We start from the raw sequence: 9,762 nt of genomic DNA, 5'->3' as shown, positions 1-9,762 counted from the left end.
GGAGTACTACGGGAGTACTACGGGAGTACATCCTAGCGGTATCAGTGTGCGTACTCACAGTAGAGGATCTCGTAGTCCCCAGAGTTGGACATGATGAACTTGTTGTCAGGTGACCAGTCCAGGTGTGTGATGTAGCTGGAATGACCCTGGAGAGACGTTCAGGGGAATCAGGACATTTGCATCACATGATGATGGACTGGTTCTGGTCCTACTTCTAGTTCTGGTTCTGATTGGACAGAACCAAGCGTGGCTGTGGTTCCGCACTCTGACCTGTTAGCCAATCAGAGGGCAGGGAGCTGACCAATAGGAACTCACCGAGCATTTCCCGTAGCGGCTGTACCTGCGGCCCTGCTCCGACACGCTGTACAGGTAGATGAAGTTATCATGAGACCCCACGGCCAGCATGCTGCCATCTGCAGGATGGAGGGAGAGAGGCATGATGGGAACCGTAGTCCCTTCACAACGCCGTGGTTACAGCAGACTCCACCCACCGACTGAGAAACGCAGAACCGACAGCTGCTCGTTGCCGTCCGAGTGGATCCCGACCAGATCTTTGCTCTCGGCGTCCAGAACAAACCACCTGGAGACATGCAAGAGTGCAGAGCGACCAATCAGAAGGAGAGGGAGGCGGGTGCAACCAATCAGAAAAAAGCAGAACCAGACGCAGCGATGACATCGCTGACCTTCCAGAGTGCGTTCCTATAACGACTACGGCTCCACTGGGATGGAACTCCGCACAGTGTCCGTGTTCCTGAAGGAGCAACACACCTGTCAGTCCCCCAACCAATCAGCCGGCCCCAGTCACAAGTCCCGCCCCCTCACCTCCAGAGTGCGGCTCCACTGCAGGCTGTGATCCACAGAGTTCCACAGACAGACCATCTGGTCCTGGGCGCAGGTCAGGAACTGCTCCCTGCTGGGGTGGGTGGCCAGACCCCACAGCTCGTCCGTGTGTCCCTGAACGCACCGCAGAGAGATGAGACTCTGAACGCACCGCAGAGACCCTGAACGCACCGCAGAGACCCTGAACGCACTGCAGAGAGATGAGACCCTGAACGCACCGCAGAGAGATGAGACTCTGAACGCACCGCAGAGAGATGAGACTCTGAACGCACCGCAGGGACCCTGAACGCACCGCAGAGAGATGAGACTCTGAATGCACCGCAGGGACCCTGAACGCACCGCAGAGAGATGAGACTCTGAACGCACTGCAGAGAGAAGAGACTCTGAACGCACCGCAGAGAGATGAGACTCTGAACGCACCGCAGGGACCCTGAACGCACCGCAGAGACCCTGAACGCACCGCAGAGACCCTGAACGCACCGCAGAAAGATGAGACCCTGAACGCACCACAGGAACCCTGAACGCACCGCAGAGACCCTTAACGCACTGCAGAGAGATGAGACCCTGAACGCACCGCAGAGAGATGAGACCCTGAACGCACCGCAGGAACCCTGAACGCACTGCAGAGAGATGAGACCCTGAACGCACCGCAGAGATGAGACCCTGAACGCACCGCAGGNGAGGTTGGAGTCCTTGTCAAACGGTGTTTTTGACTAAAGTCCCTGAGGGTTAGAATCCCAGTTAAACGGCGTTTAACTGAAGTCCTAAAGGGGTTTTAATGTTTGTTTTTTTATCTCTTTCTCACTGTTTATTTAATGTCACCTGCTGTTTTTATTTTAATTATGTAAAGCACTTTGAAATGTGCTATACAAATAAAATTTGATTGATTGAAATTTGAGAAACTCGTGTTTAACAGGAAGAAACGTCCAGCAGAACCAGCATTTGGATCAGCTGATGGTTTTAACATTATTTAGTGAACTTCCTGATATAGACTTCCAGTCTGAAGGAACAGATTCATGGATTAAATTATAGATTATCAGCTTCGCTGCTGGACAGGAAGTTTATCATTTATTCCACAGATTAAAGGAGGAAGTCCTAGAAATTAATTTATTTTGGGATTTAAACGACATCCTGCTCAGAAACGACACAGAGGTACTTTACTTTGGCACCAGATGTTCTGGTCCAACAGAACCTGAACCTGACCCTGGCCCTGGGTCTGACTGTCAGGTTTACATGCAAACTGGACCGAACTTCAGTCCAGTCCAGTCCAGCAGAGGTTCTGATGGGTTTTCTGTCTGCAGATAATGGAGAGAAAGGCTGCACTCGGCTGGAGAACTGCTCCCGACCCGGTTGGACCTGCTGCCACACAGACCGCTGCAATGGAGACCAGAACTAGAACCAGACTGGAGGTCCAATCAGAATATTCATCCGGGTCCAGTTAGAACCTGGGCCTGTTTAATATATTCTATCCAAATAAATAAACTGTTGGTTGGACCAAAGATCAGCGTTTTGGTTTCTCTACAGAACATCTCACCAATAGAACCAAGCTGACCCGGTACCAGTCAGACTGCAGGAGAACCTCAGAAAAACCCAACTGAAAGGTTCTGATGAACACAACTGGTTCTGTTAGATCAGAAAAAAAAGTTATGTTCTGCTTTAGGTTTCATTGATTGACCCGTTTCTGGACATCGAGTCGCCTCGGTTCAGAACAAACAAATTTCAGAAACTCAGAACCAGAATGTTCTGAGGCGCCTCTGGTGTCTTTCACTGAACATCTCCAGATACCAACTAACCAACTGGGTCTGTTGGGTCTGAACGGACCCAACTGGTTCTGGACAGGTCTTTGCCTGCCCACAGGTTTGGCTGACAGTGATCTGAGTTCAGGGTAGCTAACCCTAACCCTAACTAGTACTGTTCCAAAAACCAAGATGATTAAACCAAACAGACTCATGATGAAAGTCAAACTAGGAATGAGAAATCAGACGATGTTAAACATCACAGGATTCAAAACGGATCCAAAGTTAACCACATTTCTGATCAAGTATTTCTTTTGATTTGCTTTGTGTTAAATTGAAAAACCAACTAGTGACAGTTACAGCATCACTACTGACTAGCTGATGAGAATGTTGCAGGGTTAATTTTAGCATTACCTGCTAACTCGTTCAACATCAGAATAATTATTGATTCAATATCTACATTTAGTTGTTCCAGCAGTTTTTGTGTTTCAATATTAAATGCATGTCATTTACGTGTTGAGGGAACATCTGGCTGAGTCTCTAGCTAACATGTGGCCCATATCGGCATGTTGCATATCCACGTATCGGGAAAAAGCTCATCTAAACCCCAACACCACCAGCTTTATGAAAAAACACCTGGTAAACACGCAGTCACGCCGAAGAGAGGCGCAGCGCCGCAGTCAGCTGGGCATCAGGAAGTGAGCATTGCAGGCGGATCTTCACCTGGAGCAGCCAGATGACCGGAGCCCAGCTGGTGGCCTCTATTGACCACTAAGAAAAGGGTCGTTTTATTGTGTCACCATTAAGTGGCCTTCGTTTGAATAAAATATTTTGAATTTGATTGTTTTGCTGTTTGGGTTTTTGAGTTGCTTGCTCCCCGTTATACCAACGACAAAGTGTGAGGCCATATTGGCTACATGTAGCCGGGGCATCTTGTCCCCCTCATGTGCTGCGGCGCCCTCTTCCTGTTGCCCATATATGGAAGACGCTGCGGCGGAGCAGCTGGCTTGTTAGGGAGACGGACAGGAAATGAGCATTTACATTGAAAAGCAGGTAGATGCTGAGGTCAGATGCAGGCTGATGACCCCTACAGAGGTTTAACATTGATCATGAGGTGAGTTTAGAATTTGACTGATTCCTTCACTGATGGTTATAGAAACAAACTTAGTGACGTCAAGACGCCGTTTACTGGTTTCACTGTAGGGAAGGTAAGAACCGTTTCTGATGATCATCTGGCTGCTTAATGTTCTGGTCTAACTTCATTTCTTTTGTGTGAAGGTCGGCCTGCTACTGTTTCAGTTTTTGATTTGTCTCAACTTCATTTCTTTGTTTTACTTTAATTACTTTACATGGTTATTGTGGATTAAAAGAACTTTTCTTGTTTTGCTTTTGATTAGGGAAACAAAGTTTCTATTGTCGCCTCCTGGCTGGTTGTAAACTGTTTTCTTTAGACTGAGACCAGAGGGAGGAAGTTTTTCTTTTCTTTTATTCACCAGGGATTGTTGTGTTTTTGTTGGGGACACTCAGGAGCATTTAGTTGTATTTGTGTTTTCTTTATTATTATTCCTCCCCCAAACAGTCAAATTTGATCTAATTGGGTTTTAATTATTTTTCAGGATCTCAGGAGCAGCATAGACTCCCACTTTTAGATGGTCATTTGGTCAATAAAATAAAGTGACTATTTTTGCTCAACTTTGTGAATTCAATAAACTGTTTAATCTGCAGCAGTGCCTCTGTCTACAAACTCATCTGTGATTTGGTAAAAAGGGTTTGGAGCTGCAGGGTCACATATAGACCCTCAGTATTCAGCCCATCTAGTCATCAAGCTACATTTTAATCATCTCAAATAATATGGTACAAGAAACTAACATGGAAAACATCTAAAACTTAAATGCAGTAATAAACTTTGCATTAGAATGTTGAAATGTTTAAGACATTTATTCACCATTTCCATGTTTACTTCTTGGTATTGATACAAAAATTACAGGAAACTGTTGAAAACCTGACCTCTGAAAATACAAATTATCAGAGAACCACAGTGCTGGTTCTGTTGGACCTCAGTGCTGNGCACGCGCACACACACACACACACACACACACGCACACACACACACACACACAGCAGTGAGTATTTGAGCCGACACCTGGACCTGGTCAAGGTGAAGCTCAGGTCTGATGACCTCTCACCTTGCGGCGCCTTGCCCGCGGGCGCCTCGGCAGAGTTCCGGGTCCAGACCAGCAGCTGTCCGGCCGAGTCTCCGGTCACGATGTCGCCGTTGCTCCGGAAAGTCAGGCACTGGATGAACTTGGGCCGGTCGTGACTCTGACCACAGAAGAAGAAATGTTGGATAATGTGACCTGTCGCAGGGTCAAGGCTCTGTCCTACTGAACCAACCAGTTGGTCACCGGAACCAGAACCAGTTTGTTGCAACTGGTCCGTTTCTAGAACGAAGTTCTTTTCTGGCTCTAAACTGAAGGCTCTCCTCTCAGCCGGATGATTTCCAGTAACTCGGGGATCTACTGGTTTTACTGGGATCATGAGCTGCAGCCAAGTGCAGAATCCCTTTAGCCAGTAATAAGGCGGGAGGTCCAAAAGGTTCTGTTGGGTTCTGCTCACCCCGAAGAGTCCCTGCTTGCGCAGCAGCGAGTTCCCGTTCCAGGCCCAGAAGAAGATGTGGAACTTCCCACAGGTAACGATCGTGTTCGGGTCGGTCGGGTGGAACTCCACGGCCAGAACCACGTCGGTGGTCGTCTGTAAGGAGACAATGGGTACCACTTAGAACCGGGGCCAGACCTGTCAGAACCAGGTACCAGAACACCTCAGCCAGTACCGGTTGCAGACCCGGAAAACCCAGTCAGAACCAGCTCACCTTGATCTCTGCGATCTTGGACTTCTTCTGCCAGTCCCAAACTGTCAACATGTGGTCGTTGCAGTCATCGATGACGCTCAGGTGCTGACCCGAGTCCTGAAACACAGAGACCCGTTAGGAAGGTTCTACAGAACCAGAATGTGCATCATGGCCGCCTCCTGATGGACACTAACCGCTTTGGAGAACGCCAGAGACCCAACGCCACGTTCAAAGGTTCCCAAACCGATGACCTGCAGGGTGGACAGGCTGACGCTGTCCCAGACCCGGACATGAGGCTGGAGCGCCTGAAACGGACCGCACAGAACCAGTCAGAACCAATCAGGGTCAACATTTAGGGGTCAGGATCCCAACCAGACTTCAGGGTCAGAAGACAGAAGTCTTTGGTGTTTGAGGATGAGTTTTGACCCGACGTTCAAACGGTTCTGTTTGTTTCAACACATACAAATATATATATATGTGAGAGAGAGAGAGAGAGAGCGAGAGAGAGAGAGAGAGAGAGAGAGAGAGAGAGCGAAGCGATTCATTAAAGTTAAGTGTCACTAATCTGTGCCGCCATCTGATTGGTGGAGCTGCAGGAGGAGCTGCAGGGCCGTAACACAGAGGGGGCTGGAAGGGGGCTCTAAAATCCTATCTAGAGTTTTACAAACCGTGAACAAAGAAAATCAGGAAAAAATTAGTAAAGTATTTTTTGGACGATCTAATCTTCAGTTCCAGATCGTTAGTTCAATAATGAGACACATTGTTGGTGTTTATAAAATAAATGGCGATTACAGAAGTATTGGAAAAACTCTGTGTAATTTTACATTGATTGATGCTGAAAGTCACTAAAAAGTTGTTTAATTTACTAAAAATACAGGTAAATTACTTTTGTCAGGTTAAAAAGTAATTAATTACTGAATCAAGTAGTCAGTAATCTAAGTTACTTATTCAAGGAGTAATTAGTAATCCAATTAAAGTTAGTTTTTCAAAGTAACTATGCCATCCCTGCATATAAAACACCATCGTGCTGAGAACTGAAATCTGCTGGTTCCCCCAACAGAACCTTCCCATTCTGGGAACGGAACCAGTTCTGCTCACACGTCCATCTTTGTCCACTCCGGCGATCTGTCCGGTGGCGATCCGAATCTTGTCCGGATGGATGGCCAGACTGTGGGCAGAGAGCGATGACATCACCAACAGCAGCAGCCAATGGCGGAGCAGGAAGTGACGCCGAGCGTTCCTCACCATTTGATGCAGTCGGTGTGTCCGAGGTAATGCCTCTGGGTCCGTTCCTCGTAGCTGAACAGAACCGCCACGGACGCTATGAAGTAGACGATCTCTCCAGTGGGAAGCAGGTAGACGTTGGCCCGGCAGTCCCGACCGCGGTACCCGTACCTGCAGAGGGTCAAGGAGCACCGGAACCGGGCCTGGGGTTCTACTGGATCACTCACGGTTCTACTGGGCACCATCTGGGCTATATTAGTGGTACTGGTCGTACTGGTTCTCCAACTGGTTGGAAGGATACACCCATTCCAGCTTGAGTCGTTCTGGAGGAAGCTCGGCCCGGACGTCGTCGTAGTTTTCCACGTCTGAAGGGATGAACATGGTGATCGGTCGACCTCGCATGAACATCTTGATAGAGTTTCCCTCTGAAACATCAAACAGAACCGAGGTTCCGGGTCAGACGGGCCATTGCAGGAACAGAACCGGTCAGACCAGAACCTCCAGCAGCAGCCCGAAGATTCTGCTGACAGAAGCCCAGAAGGAAAGACTCCAACACCAGACCCAGATGAAAAACAGGTAAGCCTTGGTTACAGGTTGGAGACAGGTGAGGGGCAGGTTGGAGACAGGTGAGGGGCAGCTAAGAGACAGGTGAGGGGCAGNTGGTTCTGTTGGACCTCAGTGTTGGTTCTGTTGGACCTCAGTGCAGCTTTCAACACTGTTGACCAGGACATTTTACTGAACCGACTGGAGAGTCGGGTCGGACTCTCCGGTCCAGAACTCAACTGGTTTGAATCTTGCATACAGATCTGGGATTTCTTTGTTTTGGTTATAGAAATATACATAATTCTACACAAAGTTCCCAGGTGAAGGTAAAGTGGGCGTGGCCTACATGAGGAGCACTGTCAGGTTCCCGTCTTCTGGCCTCTGGCAGCGAAAGGCATCAAATCTCCGGCTGGTGCCTGTTGGGCCGATGTCCTGGTGGAAGGTTTGCTCTCTCTCGCTGCACTTTAGCTGATCTTTGTCAGAAAATCTAAATTGAAGGGCGATCATGGGTAAAACGCCACTGCGCCGCTCTCCTCCTTCGTTCTGCGTGTGTGTGTGTGTGTGTGTGTGTGTGTGTGTGTGTGTGTGTGTGTGTGTGTGTGTGGATCGACGGGTAAGAAACTGACGCTCATCTAAGCTCCAGTTTGTTCCAGTTTTATTTAAAATGGTGACTAATTAATTCTCGTAGATCCTCCACAGTTGACTCGTGCTGCTCTGTCTGCGTTCATCCCTGATTTCTGCACGTTCGTTTTAAAGTCGGACGGCGGCGTCACTGAGGCGCCGTTTGGGGTTTGGCATCGGGGCCCATTTCACCTCCTGCTGTGGCAAGAGGGCCACGCCTGGTCCTGATGTTTTTAACTTGTATTGTCTATTAATTAGTTTCTATTTCCTTACTTGTATTGTTTACAGCCCTTTTTGTTTATTTAGCCGGCTGATATTGTTTTTTTTCTTATGTTTAAGGTTAAATTGATTAATTTTTTTTGCTTGTTTGCAGTTGCTGAGGTGACGGTGTTGCTGAGGTGACGTGTTGCTGAGGTGACGTGTTGCTGAGGTGACGGTGTTGCTGAGGTGACGGTGTTGCTGAGGTGACGGTGTTGCTGAGGTGACGGTGTCTTCCTCTGCTGCCTGCTGTGATTCTAGAGTTCGGGTCTCACTGTCTGGTGTTAAAGGTTGTTTTGGGTTTGCTGTGTTTGGTGGATGCCGTCCCTATAGCGCCCCCTCTGGCCGGTAACCTCAGCTACTGCACTTCCTCTGTTTTCCTTTTTCATTCTTTAAAAAACTGGTTTTAAAAAGAACATTCTAAAAATAATTTATTAAATGGTTTTTGTACATTTTTTACTGTCTCAGATGTTTCAGCAGAACTGAACCTGTGTGGCTTAAACAAAACGTAATAATCTCTGGGTGAAATTCCCAGGGTGGCGTTGAGCAATCTATTAAAACTAAAATTCCACAAAATCTGAGTTTCATCTCGTGTCGTCACAGTTTCAATCGGAAACTTCTCATCAGAGAGGTCAAAGGTCACATGTGAGGTACCCCAAGGTTCAATCCTAGGACCCTCCTACTCAATATCTATCTGCTGCCACTGGCTCAGGTTATAACAGGAAATAAGATCAGCTACCATAACTATGATACACAGCTCTACGTTATGATGTCACCAGGTGACCTTTGACCCCATCCAATCACTGAATAGATGCTGAGAACAGATCAATGTGTGGATGTGACAAAACTTTCTCCAGCTGAACAGAAACAAAACTGAAGTTATTATCTTTGGACCTAAAGATGAGCGAACCAGAATCAATGCNGAAGGACAGGTGGGAGACAGATGAGTCAGAATTGAGGTAAAGTCACCCAGAGGGAGCTAGAGGCCGTTTTAGTCTGAGTTGCCAGTAAAAACGGCTGAGTCTGCAGAGACGGCTGTGATTGGCCCGATTTGAACACAAGAACAGATCTGATTCGCTGTGAAGCTTTGAAAAAGTTCAGGCTCCAATCAGGGCGCTTTAGTTTCTTCTCGCAGATCAATGCTGTAAGCAAGGAAGAGGCGGGGCCAAACAGTGATATCAGCAGGTGGATGAGTGAGGCAAACAATGGAAGCACACAGAAGGAGGCGATTGGTTCAGAAACAGGAAGTGTTAACTTTCTGTTAGCCAGCTAGTGGGCTTCCGCTGAACTTACCAGCAAGGCTGTTTTTCTCTCGGGTCGACATTTTGGCTGGTTTGAGACAGAGACATGGTCACATGGTCACTGAACAACAACAACATGGCGTCTGACAGACTACAGGCCAGAAAACATCTGGAGTCTCTGGATTCCTATTGGCTGGTAGACAGTGATGACCATGATGATGATGATGATGGGTGTGGTGTGTTTGGCGAGGAAGGACAACCTACCTTGGCTGACCACCGGGTCTTTGTGCCTGAAAGAGCAGAAAACATTCATTACTCTCCTCCCTAATCGGACCCAACACTCGCAGGTTCTCTAGTAATCTCAGTTTGGGACTTGGGTTATTAAATCCCGTGTGTGTGTGTGTGTGCGTGTGTGTGTGTGTGCGTGTGTGTGTGTGTGTGTGTGTGTGTG

At 47.8% G+C, this 9,762-nt stretch overlaps 1 protein-coding gene across 1 annotated transcript in view; it reads right to left on the bottom strand.

The window, feature by feature from the left end:
- Nucleotides 1–9,762, bottom strand: part of eml4 (EMAP like 4) — a 22,193-nt gene that overhangs the window by 6,476 nt on the left and 5,955 nt on the right. Inside the window, exons 5-19 of the mRNA XM_017308839.1 lie at nt 9,576–9,635; nt 9,364–9,399; nt 6,950–7,073; nt 6,670–6,819; nt 6,523–6,592; nt 5,619–5,729; nt 5,446–5,541; nt 5,193–5,327; nt 4,682–4,898; nt 3,463–3,582; nt 823–1,532; nt 684–751; nt 492–580; nt 316–413; nt 59–146 (exon numbers count right to left, since the gene is read on the bottom strand). Coding sequence (XP_017164328.1) covers nt 59–146; nt 316–413; nt 492–580; nt 684–751; nt 823–1,532; nt 3,463–3,582; nt 4,682–4,898; nt 5,193–5,327; nt 5,446–5,541; nt 5,619–5,729; nt 6,523–6,592; nt 6,670–6,819; nt 6,950–7,073; nt 9,364–9,399; nt 9,576–9,635 — 2,172 coding nt within the window. The remainder of the gene's footprint in view (nt 1–58; nt 147–315; nt 414–491; nt 581–683; nt 752–822; nt 1,533–3,462; nt 3,583–4,681; nt 4,899–5,192; nt 5,328–5,445; nt 5,542–5,618; nt 5,730–6,522; nt 6,593–6,669; nt 6,820–6,949; nt 7,074–9,363; nt 9,400–9,575; nt 9,636–9,762) is intronic.

Source organism: Poecilia reticulata, linkage group LG15, assembly GCF_000633615.1.
Source record: "Poecilia reticulata strain Guanapo linkage group LG15, Guppy_female_1.0+MT, whole genome shotgun sequence".
NCBI lineage: Eukaryota > Metazoa > Chordata > Actinopteri > Cyprinodontiformes > Poeciliidae > Poecilia > Poecilia reticulata.
Note: the sequence above shows the minus strand (reverse complement) of the source record. Positions and strands in the feature narration are given on the sequence as shown.